At 46.6% G+C, this 11,616-nt stretch overlaps 1 protein-coding gene across 2 annotated transcripts; it reads left to right on the top strand.

Annotated features, from left to right (window-relative positions):
* Nucleotides 1-47: 47 nt before the first annotated feature.
* Nucleotides 48-8,680, top strand: VGLL1 (vestigial like family member 1). Of its 2 annotated transcripts, XM_065689411.1 has the most exons (7): nucleotides 48-390; nucleotides 739-856; nucleotides 3,047-3,103; nucleotides 4,209-4,438; nucleotides 5,004-5,429; nucleotides 7,700-7,759; nucleotides 8,452-8,680. In XM_065689411.1, exons 4-7 carry the CDS (start codon nucleotides 4,228-4,230, stop codon nucleotides 8,490-8,492), a joined length of 738 nt encoding a protein of 245 aa, XP_065545483.1. In that variant the 5' UTR covers nucleotides 48-390; nucleotides 739-856; nucleotides 3,047-3,103; nucleotides 4,209-4,227; the 3' UTR covers nucleotides 8,493-8,680. The 2 variants fall into 2 exon arrangements, with proteins under 2 accessions (XP_065545483.1, XP_065545484.1); XM_065689412.1 differs by lacking the exon at nucleotides 48-390 and having other exon boundaries at nucleotides 664-856; nucleotides 5,007-5,429.
* The last annotated feature ends 2,936 nt before the right edge of the window (nucleotides 8,681-11,616 follow it).

The following is an 11,616-nucleotide window of genomic DNA, read 5'->3' as shown; positions in this document are numbered from 1 at the left end:
AGGCAGAAGCTCTTCCCTGTGAGGGTGCTGAGGCGCTGGCACAGGGTGCCCAGAGAAGCTGTGGCTGCCCCATCCCTGGCAGTGCTCAAGGCCAGGTTGGGCACAGGGGCTTGGAGCAAGCTGCTCCAGTGGAAGGGGTCCCTGCCCGTGGCAGGGGTTGGAGCTGGAGGAGCTTTAAGGTCCCTTCCAACCCAAACCACTCCATGATTTTATGAATGGTTGCAATTGGGTTACTTTGCTAAACTGCAGAAAATCCCCGAGCTCTCTCTTTCTTGCTACAGCCCTTGCAGAACAAGAAGGATGTTTTGATTTTCTGAAGATTTCTTAAGTCATTTAAGCAGATCCAGCAAAGAAGAGAATGAGGATTGGTTATCCAGGGCTGGAGACAAGGTGATCTTTTCCTTCTTGCGGACATTTGTAGTTAATATACTGTAACCTGGCACAGGCAAGTCCTTTATGATCCCAGCCAAGTTTGGTTCTCTGTCATAACATATCATCTTAGTGTAAACTCTTCTGAAGTCCAGACGCTGTCTTTATTGTGTACACAGTGTCATAAAAAACAACCCCTGCTTACAGTCCTGTTTTCCTCATTCCTGAAACCTCCCAACCCGGTTGACTCGTCGGAGTGCATTTCACGCATTCTTAGCAGATGGGCTGAAGGAAACGCCTAGTTCGCTTGCAGCTAGAGGCTAGAAAGCATGTAAGGAGTTCATGAACGTTGCTTGTCTCCTCTTGCAGTCACTGCAGAGTGCACTCAGCCTGCCTGGAGAAGGATCCTAAACTGCTGGGCACAGCATGAGCATCCCACATCTGGAACACCCCACTGGTGTGACGCCGCTGCTGACAGTGAGCTAAGGTAGGAGAATTCAGTGATCATTTCAGCTTGTGTTCACTGACTTTCTCAAATGCTACTTTAGGAAAGCGAATGTCTGTTTGTTAAATGACTGCTCAATACTTGGGAAGTGGAACGTTTCTGTGTTTTATTTATGCCCATCCCTGGCAGTGTTCAAGGCCAGGCTGGACACGGGGGCTTGGAGCAAGCTGCTCCAGTGGAAGGGGTCCCTGCCTGTGGCAGGGGTTGGAGCTAGAGGAGCTTTAAAAGGTTCTTTCAACCCAAACCAGTCTGGGGTTCTGCAGTTCAGTTTTAAAGCTCTTTTTGGCTGTGTGAAATAAGGAGCTGAGTTCCCTGTCTGATGCTACAGTGATGGGAAATTACTGTTGCTAGCAAGGGTGAGGAACTCACAGCTCACACACATGGAACAGCTACTACACAGCAATAAACAGCACTACAGCAGTTTACAGTTAATGCCACAAGCAAGTTAAGCATGTTAATAAAGTAGTACAAAGACCAAATAGCTGCCTTGCACTGAGTGAGGAACAGGGAAAATAGACCTCTGGGCCACAGCTAATGCTTCCTAATGTTTATATTGCTGTGGAGCAGTGGAGCAGCATAGGAAGAGCTGGTTTGCTCCTTGCTGTTGAGATGGCCTCGTGTACTGTTTCTTAGGCTGTATGGTCCCTGATGACTTTGCCAAGCTTTTACTGCTTGGGTTAGAATTTAGAATGGCAAATACTGGCCTCCAGTTGAGCAGCCAGAGAGTTTCTTAACCAAACAAGACTGGAAAAGAGTGTCTCTTCCTTGTGCTTGATGTTCTTCCAGTTGTGTTTGGCTGGGTTGTGCTAGTTCCTGCTTCCCTCATGGGCCTTGGGATGGTGCCTGAAGGAGGAAGGGTTTCTGGTTGAAGTTTTCTCTGATTGGTAAAGCTTTATTAGTTTTAAAGCTCTGAAAGATTGTCTTCTGAATCAGACAACTGTTAGAGCATTCCTTTGCATTTCTAACTGGTGACAAACCTGTGTGCATCCCATCCCCACCACTGTGTCTGAGTGGACCGGAGGCTGGAGCTGAGAAAGGATGCGAGAAGGGTAAAGCAATAGAAATCCTAAAATGAGGACTGAGGAACTATTGAGTTCCTCAGAAATTGGTGGTTAATAACAGCAGATGAGTGCTAATTGAGGAAGGGTAGATGAAGGGGGGAGAGGTGACAAGCAAAACTAGACCCAGAAGCAAGTGATAAACATAAACAAGGGGTTTGTAGATGAAGGTTTAAGCATAAAACGGGGCATAGATTATGGTGGATAATCTCAGTCCTCGTATTTCTTAATGTCTGAGTACTTGGCTTTGCAGCCTGAACAACCTTTTCACGCATAAGAAATACTAAGAGCCCGTTTGGAGGCAGCCTTTGCAATACTTTGGAGTACTCTTCGAGGCAGGGATGAGCACAAGTTTATTAGGAAGCTTGGGATTGGGGCGGGGGGTTATGATTAGAAAAGAAATCAGATAAAGGTATGGGAATAGGTTAAGCAATGCTGCATATTGCAGGGTCAGTTGGATGGAAGCACAACTCTGACTCATCAGTTTTTATATGATACAGCTGGCTATTGACCAAAGTTTCCCAGTTCTCTGAAGCATAACAGCCTCCTCGCTACCAAGGTAAAGCAGTTATGCTGTGTGGGGTGATGAGCTGACAGCAAGACTGGAAAATGGCATGGAGACAGCAGGCACTCCTCCCTGCATTCACAGCCTGAGCACTGCTACATGTGATCTTGATTACAGCAGAATGCCTGAGCTCTGGCTGTAGAACTCACTCCCCTACGGCCAGAAACCGCATAGATGCGTATAAACCGTGCTTGTCCAGGGCAGGCAGTGATGTTCCTTATCCTGCTCTCACCCTATCTGGCAGCAGAGATTTCATAAGGATGACAAAAAGGAGTCTTGGAGTCTTAGGTTGGCTTCCTGCAAACTATTTTAGAGTCATTCTTGCCTTAAATCCATAAGCCCTGGTTGAGCTACAGGGTATGTTTCAGCAGTCTTGGTGTGTGGTTTAGCAGTCTTGCTACCAAAGTTTTAAGCAACTGACAGGCCCTCCATGTTCCTCAGTAAGTTGTTTCAAACAAACAAGAGGTTTTGCTTGGTTGGTTTGGGTTTTTTTACTTGAATTTGCTATAATTTGAATTTCCAATCGTAATTTCTGCCTTCTTCTAATAGGTGAAGCAACTACCGTCAGACATCTCGCTGTGGAAGTCTGTGCTGACAGTGCTCAAGGTACTTTGAACCTTATCTTGTCTAAATAAAATACTCATTAAAGATTACTATTTGAAGCTCTAATGAGTATTTAATGTTTCGTTTCACTCTGTATGTTTTTTGAACAATGCAGAGACCAGAACTGGACAAAGCAATCCTCCCAGAGAGGGATCCCAGAGGAAGGAATTCTCCTGGAGGGGGAATTTTCATCAGGGACTGTAGTGATAGGACAAGGGGTGATGGGTTCAAACTGAAACAGGCAAAGTCCAGGTTAGATCTTAGGCAGAAGCTCTTCCCTGTGAGGGTTACTGAGACACTGACACAGGGTGCCCAGAGAAGCTGTGGCTGCCCCATCCGTGGCAGTGCTCAAGGCCAGGTTGGACACAGGGGCTTGGAGCAAGCTGCTCCAGTGGAAGGGGTCCCTGCCCGTGGCAGGGGTTGGAACTGGATGGTCCTAAGGTCTTTTCCAACCCAAACCATTCTATGATTCTATAGGTTCACCCTGAACATCCAGGACCAATGTAACCTCTGAATTATTTGTCTAAGTGCTTCAGTTCTTTCAGCACAGTTCCATCCTCAGGGCATAGTGCACATAAAGTGCTATAAAGGCAGGGTGAGAAATGACAGCATTTCGTTCCTCAATAGAGCCAATGCTATGGCACTGACAGGTAACTCAGACAAGGGTGGGATCCATCAGGCTCTTTGCATCTCTGAGCCATTCACTGCTTTCAAGACACAGCATCCTTTACTAAGGTTGCATATTGTACGGTTATATCAAACTTGGATCTCTCCACCAAAAGATCCTGTATTGAACAAGTTAAAAGACTCGCTGGACTTATTTTGATTGGGAAAAAATGCAATCCCATCACAATTCTGTGAAATTTAGTACATTTTTATTGAAAGGTTTCTCCTTTCATTTTATACTGCAAGTATTCTGTATGAGAAGCGTATAATAAGGAGATCAGTGAAGAAAAGGTGTGTGGAATAAGCAGAAACCCAGATAAAGAATCTCATCTTACTAGTAACAGTTGGTCTGGCCCTACCAGTTTCAAGAGGAAGATGGGCTCATTGCTGACTGTGCACTTTAAGCTGAACAGGATGTCTTTGCCCTGGTTTTCTTTGGCAGGGGCTGGTGGCTATTGAAAATGGAAGAAACAAGGAAGCTCTCTCCAAAGCCGTGTAAAAGCAAAGAACCTGTGAAAACAGAATGGGGCGCTCAGAGCGTTGTGTTTACCTATTTCCAAGGGGATATTAACAGCGTAGTGGACGAACACTTTTCCAGAGCCCTGAGCAATGCCAAGAACCCCCAAGACCTGAGCACAAAGCACAAGGACGAGACTGTTGTCCTGAAGAACGGTGAGCTGCTGTCTATGCCTAAGTGTGGCGTTAGGCAGGGGGGACTTGCTTTCACTGAGAGTTTAGGACGTAGTGGGCTTACATCTGGGGCCACGTGCAAACGGAAAGCAAGAAAAGCTTGCAAAGCCCTGGATTATAGAGCTGGGACTTCCTGAGTAAATCCCTGTGCATTCTGGGGTGTTTCCCAGGCTGTGGGCCTGTTGGCAGGACTGTGTCCTCATTTTCCAGCCAAGTGTCTCCATCACTGTCAGATGCACTAAGTGCATTATGACTTTATTTGTTGTCATAATCTATTTATTTAATCTTGCAATAGTTAAAAAGCTGCCTATACCCATGGCCTGTAAGAAAACACAAGTAGTAGTTATTTGAAACTACTGGTGGTGGTTTAGTCTGCTTTAGGATGAGTTTGTGGTTGAATTTGAAGACAAGAAGCACTATGGAGAATATATATTTATGTGAAATGAATGTGCAGTTTGGTAGTGTTCCTTTAAAAAGGCCATTGGAATTTGCCTTGGGAGAAAAGTAAGAACTGCTAAGACTTCAGATGCTTTCTTTCTCTTTTAAGTAGACAGCACGTCGCCCCATCAGTGGAATTTCTCTTCACATTGCTCCAAAGCATATCCATCATCTTCTGCACCAAGCGTGTCCAATTCGGGTCTGAATTTTGCTGCTGCTGCTGGTCTGGCCGGCCAGTACCAGCCACCAGCTCTGCGGAGTCATTCAACCCAACCTGCAGACTTATGGCCTTTCCCTTCGATTGGGACTCCCAGTCTCCCCAGTTCGGTATATCACCATCATGCCTTGCCTGACCTGCATGTGGGAGATGAACCCATCTCTGACAGGAAATACGGTTCTCTTCTTGGTCTTCTGCAACAGGAAAAGTGCCTAACATCCATGCAGGAATGTCCCATGAAGCAACACTCAAGTTCTGCTTGTATGACTGGACCTGCTAGGTTACAAAATATAAGCCAAAGTTCAGCTCCTGGGGGAGGTAAGGAAATACTATCACTGTGTTCTTTGATGGCATCTTATGGAAGGAGACAAAATAATACGGGCTGCTGTTCCTCAGCTTCTCAAACTGGAGTCACCTTCAGCCCAGCTTGTAGCAATGTTTTGCAATAGATAGGCCAGGATGTGTCCTGTGGTACTTGGCATGGATGAGCTCCATAGTGTGGCTTCATCAGAAACTATGCGTTGCCCACTTGCACAATATCCTGCCTCCCGGCTTACATTAGGGAGTTATTTTAAGTGAATATAAACATTATTCACAGTGCTATGAGGATCAGGGAGGGGGTGGCCAGGTAAGAGCCCAGAGCAGCCTACTTTACTGTGTAGGGTTTGTAGCTGGGAGGAGTTTGGATGCTGGAGAAGGGACTCTTCATCAGGGACTGCAGCGACAGGACAAGGGGTGATGGGTTCACAATGAAACAGGGGAGGTTCAGGTTAGATCTAAGGCAGAAGCTCTTCCCTGTGAGGGTGCTGAGGCGCTGGCACAGGGTGCCCAGAGAAGCTGTGGCTGCCCCATCCCTGGCAGTGTTCAAGGCCAGGTTGGACACAGGGGCTTGGAGCAAGCTGCTCCAGTGGAAGGGGTCCCTGCCCGTGGCAGGGGTTGGAACTGGATGAGCTTTAAGGTTCCTTCCAACACAAACCATTCCATGATTATATGACTGGGATAAAGGGGCTTCCTGGTTGGCCTTGCCATGTTTCCCAGCTAATTGCTGCCTGCCATGAAGCACTGCTGCCAAAGGCACTGCTTGCCTGCTGCAGTAGATCTCCCAGAGCTAACACAATGCACACAGAAGTGATGATTATTCCTTATTTATTACCAAGAATGAGCAGGAACCCCAATCCCAGGTACTACCAGCACACAGAAGAAAGATGGCTGGTGCCTGCAGCCCATTTCCTGGGATCTTACATCCCTACAGGCTGCTCTGATGGATAAAATTGCTCCGCTGTGAGGAATTTCTGCCTTAGAGAAGCCCTTTGGGATCAAGCTTCCTGGAGCCCTGTTAGGGTAGGCCTGTGTTGCTGTTCCTGGGCGTTACCCACATACATAGCTTGGCACGGGCTTCCAAGAAAAAGGGTTGTGAAATTGTTTAGGGAGTCTGCTGGAAAAACACAGCGCGTCCTACCTGGTGCTTCTACATGGAGAGGAGCAAGCATGTGAGGAAGCAGTCCCAAGTCTTAGTGTCTGAACAACAACCAGCTGTGAAATACCTGCTGGTTGCCCCGTTTCTAATCTGCATCAGCAGGAATTTGGCAGAACGTGGGCTAAAAGCTGTTGTTTCTACCTGCAGGCAGGCTTATCCACAGGTTCTCTTCTGAGGCTACACCAAAGCTCTGGTGTTACAAGGACCCCAGCTATAGGTGTTTCACTCACCCCTCCATCTGGAGTGTCTGATGTCTGTCTGGAATACACATTTGCTGCTCATGGTACATAGGCTTAGCTGAGGCTGGATGTATGTGTTGCATAGGCTTTTTGCAGCTGGTAAATGACAATCCAGTCACTTTAAAGAGACTGTTTGGATGTCTAGGGTTTAATTTAAGAACAGGGTTAGGTGCCCTCTCCCCCCAAGGGGGCAATGTGAGCCTATTAAGGCTTGGGAGCCCAAGGAACAAATTCTCCTCCAAAGAAGGACATGTTTCATGAAGCCAGTGTTGGGATCAGAAAGGGAAGCAATGCGAACAGGGGACTCTATTCATGGAAAAGGAAATTAAACAGCTCGATGTCCCCCAGCCATCATAGAATCATGGAATGGTTTGGGTTGGAAAGGACCTCGAGATCATCCAGTTCCACCTCCTACCATGGGCAGGGATGCCTCACACTCATCAGTTAAAGCCCTTTCTTTCAGGATGCTTCCAGGGCCTTTCTGACCAGTGAAGGAGCCTCGCAGGACTCCGTGTGTGACAGCACACGTGTGCTTATCCAGCATCCTCAAAGGAACAGATAGGAAACAGCTGGCCCGTGTTCACAGGGAGGCTTTGGCAATCCCCTGGGATCTGTGCATTTGTCAGGCTGTGGGAGTCCCCGTTTCTTGGCTCTCTCTCTTCGATGCACTTCTCCTTGCGCTGTGTCATGTATAAGAACAGCTGATATTTATATTTATGGGAGTGTAGATTGCTGTGCCAGCCAGCACAGAGTTCCCCAGCACCTGCGCTATAGGCTGGGCTGCAAAAGCACAAGGTTGCGTTAGGAAGTGCTGTCTGCTGCTAGCTCTGTGCTGAATCTCTGCTCATCTCCAGTGTTTTCTGTCTTTTAAGAGAGGAAGGCAAGCTCTTACCAAGGCTCAGAGAATCCCAGTGGAAGCCACGCCACTGCAGGTGAGTACTGGAGCCAGCAGCACTGGAACAAATCGATGCTCAGCTATGAAGGATACCTTACTTACGCATGCAGAATTAAAGATGCTTCCTTGCCTGCTTCTAGGCTCTATTTCCAAACCTTGTTTTCTCCCAGATAGACAAACCACCTCCCATAACTATGTTAACAGTGAAAAGGGAAAGCATTCATTCTGTTAAATAAGCTCCATGATTTCTAACCCCACCTACTGTAGTTCTTGTGGTTCTACCATCAATACTCCTCTTCACGATGCCTATTTTACACTGGCTGTCCCAGTTTCAGATCCCAGAAAGACAGGACACTCCTTGCAGTATATCTCAAGCACTCAGTTTCAGGCTGAGGTCCCTGTTGGACCTGTGTGCTCCGATTACTGCAGCTTTCACCAGCAAACCCACCACTCTGCTGGGAGAGCTGGTCAAAGAAATGACTTCCCAAGTGTTCAGACTTCCATGTATTTCTCTGTTCGGACTGTGTGTCCTGGTTAAACTGAACACTGTTATACCGTGGTGTTGGTGCTTTGCTGTGCAATATTCTGGGGGTACTTTGGAGGGCTCATTCTGGTTGCTCTCCCAAGGGCCATCTTGCATCAGACCCAAAGGTGTGATTTTGTTTGCGCCACCTCTGCAGGGATTGCATGGCCTGTGTTTGACCACCCTGATCCTGCTGTGTCTTTCAGGCATTCAGATCCACGACAGAAGAAGAGATTTGTACTTTTAGCCACTGGATGGTTCTCCTTGATTCTGAACAAGGAAGTTCTCGCTGTGAACTCTTACTATTTGCAACTGTGAATCAAGAAGTGAACTGCAGCTATTCCGTGCTCTCTCTGTTGGAAGGATACACGTGCTATTTACTATTTGGGGAGTGAAGAATCATCCTTTTCTATACAGTAAATAATTTCTAATGGCTGTGGGACTAAACCTGACTCTTTGTTGTGAAGAAATATTGTCTACTGAAGGCTTTTCATGTAGCCCTCCTGGAAAGACACTTAGCACTTTTTAATCCGTGTATTCATTTACCATCTCTCAATAAGAATCACAATTCTTATCAATGCAGTTGCGAACTGCAGTAAGTGCAGGGATGCAGTTTGAATTTGCATATGCAGATGAACATGACATATATATATATGAATATGCAGATGAATTTGGCATAAATTCAGTGCTGCAGGTTCTCAGCTTGATTTGATACCTCCATATTGTTTGAAATAGTCTTGGGCCAGGGGCAAGAGACTTCAAAACAACCACGGGTCATGCTTATGGTTTGGAAGTGCAGTGATTTGTAACCGTACTTGCAGTTCACAGGGGCATTCTTCAGAAACTATGTAATGTGCATATGCCCAAAGGCTCTCTTTTGCCTTCTTATAATGTATCCTCTAGAAAACAGTGAATTAACACTAAATCTGGGTGGAAATCTGGATCCTCATTAGGTGCAATTAAAATACCCTTGAGCAAAAGCTGGAGGGGGGAATGTTATATTTTCCCAACCTCTCTGCAGGCATAAGAGCTTCTGACCAAGCAAAAATCAATTCCTCTGTGGTAGCTGCATCCCACAGACCTCAGAGGGGCTGAATGTGGGTTCCATGCAGTGGCATCCATGAAGTGTGCATTGATCCTTCACATTGAGATCCCCTCCTCGCTTCACCACTCGCCCTTGGCAACTACATCTGCTGAAGGTGCTGTGAGTAAAACCTCCTGTGACTGGTGTTCAGGTCTGTGTATGTTCAGGTATGCACTGAAGAGAGACTGCTCAGCCTTTGTTGTACATCCTAAGGATAAAGATTTGGGTTTCAATTTTCCTTCTCCATTAGCTAGGCATTAATAGAAGCATGATAGGACATGCTAGACATAGACATTAAAGGAGCATGATAAACTTACCCTGCTAGCTCTGTGCGGTTGCTTAAGGAAATCTGACCTTTGAGATTTTAGGCTTGTGATTTGGGAGGACAAATCTACCTGGTATAGAAGTGTATGGCTCAGTTTACACCAGACATGGTGCTGCTGGTCTGCATCAGTTATAGCACCTTGCATAAGTTTGTAAATCACTGGAGCTCAGTAACTTCCAGTGTTATTGGTACTGATTTAAAAGAAAGGATTGCTTAAATCCCAGTTTGTATCTTGTAAGTGGATACATGAGCCAGAGCCAGCTGAGGCAATGTGCGAGGGGGACTATTTTAACCAAAACCAAGACCGGGTAAACTACCATCATGTCTCCCTATGGGTGAGCACCAGCAAATCACTTGGTTTTAACAGTTCCATAAAACTGCTATTTTTCTCTTTTAAGTTTTGGAATATCTCTCCAAATAGTTTTCTTTTGTCAGCCCAAATCACTTAATCCCTTGATTTTTAAGGCTACGTGGTAATATAATGGGCGGAAGCAAAGCTTTCCAAGCTGTACTCTGTATATCTGTCTTATCAGTGTGTGTTGCAATTCCAGTGAAGTTATTGCTTCCAACCAGTGAAATGTTATTTTGTCTCCCTCTGCTATTTCTCTTAATGGAAAATGTTTAACTCATTTCTCTCTAAGGTCTGAAAAGCCATATAACACTACCTAAACCTCCGTGGTCAGGGGCTGTAGCGATAGGACACAGGGTAATGGGTTCAAACTGAAACAGGGGAAGTTCAGGGTGGATGTAAGGAAGAAGTTCTTTCCTGGCAGTGTTCAAGGCCAGGTTGGACGGGGCTTGGAGCAAGCTGCTCTAGTGGAAGGTGCTGGGGTTGGAACTGGATGAGCTTTAAGGTCCTTTACAACCCAAACCACCCTGGGATTCTGTGATTTAAATCTCCTTAAAACTTAGTGCTTTTTGGAACAGTTTTGGTCCTGTGCATGTCACAGCTGGGAACATTGAAGGTGACAGAGACAGTGTTCATGGTGAATCAACCAACTGGAATTGTACAGTACAGGGTGGGAAACCCCTTGTTTTTAAATGCAAGGACACAACCCATCAGTGACTCTACCTTGACACGGCAATGCTTTGAGCCATTGCTGCAGGGTTTGGCAATGCCATGTCCTCACCATCCAGCTGGGCAGCAGACCTGGGGCAAGGCAGCAAGTGCCCATGCAACCCCCAAAGGCCGGTGTCCTGTCCTGATCCCCATTATCATCAGCTCCATGAGCTCTGCTCCAGGCTGGACACTGGGTGCTTGCTGATAGAAGAATGAGGACCTTGGGGACAGAGGCTTTGCTGCTTCAGCATTTTATCTTACACCACTGCAGCAACACGCAGCGGAGCGCGCCTGGGTTTGTAGGCATCTGACCCTTCTGCAATAAACAGAGTTGGCAATTTCCCTTTCACAATGTAGTATGAATAGAGGTTTGGACATTTCACAGCAGTTCCTTGCAGCAGTAAGCCTTTAAATATGTCTGTATATAATATATATGTAAAATACAGATTCCTCTCCCACGTTGTTTGCCCGGAGTGGAGTGTTTCTTTTGCCCTCAGGCCAGCGCTGCGTTCCCGATACTGCCGTCACGCTCCCGGTGTCTTCATTCCCATTCAGTTCCTGCTCTCCTCTGCTCAGAAGGACTTGGCAGGCAGCACACTGCGCTCGGCAGCTGCCAGCTGGTCCTTCCCACGCTGATTTTCAGTTCCTGCTTGGGATGCAGCAGTCGTGGTGGTGACAGGAGAAGAAGGGATGCGGGATGTACCCATTGGAGCAGCGTCTGACTCCCTGACCACTCTGCAGAGCTCCAAAGGACAGGAAGGACAAACGTGGTCGGGGTGTTACATTTCTGGTAATTTACTGTGGGAAATCACTGTTTGCCTTCATTCATTGCCTTCATCACTGTTTGCCTTCACTGGGTACCACTTCTGAAGCTCTAGTCCAGGAATAACTTCTTTGCAGAG

This window comes from Lathamus discolor, chromosome 9, assembly GCF_037157495.1.
Source record: "Lathamus discolor isolate bLatDis1 chromosome 9, bLatDis1.hap1, whole genome shotgun sequence".
NCBI lineage: Eukaryota > Metazoa > Chordata > Aves > Psittaciformes > Psittacidae > Lathamus > Lathamus discolor.
This window is presented reverse-complemented; position numbering and strand designations above follow the sequence as displayed.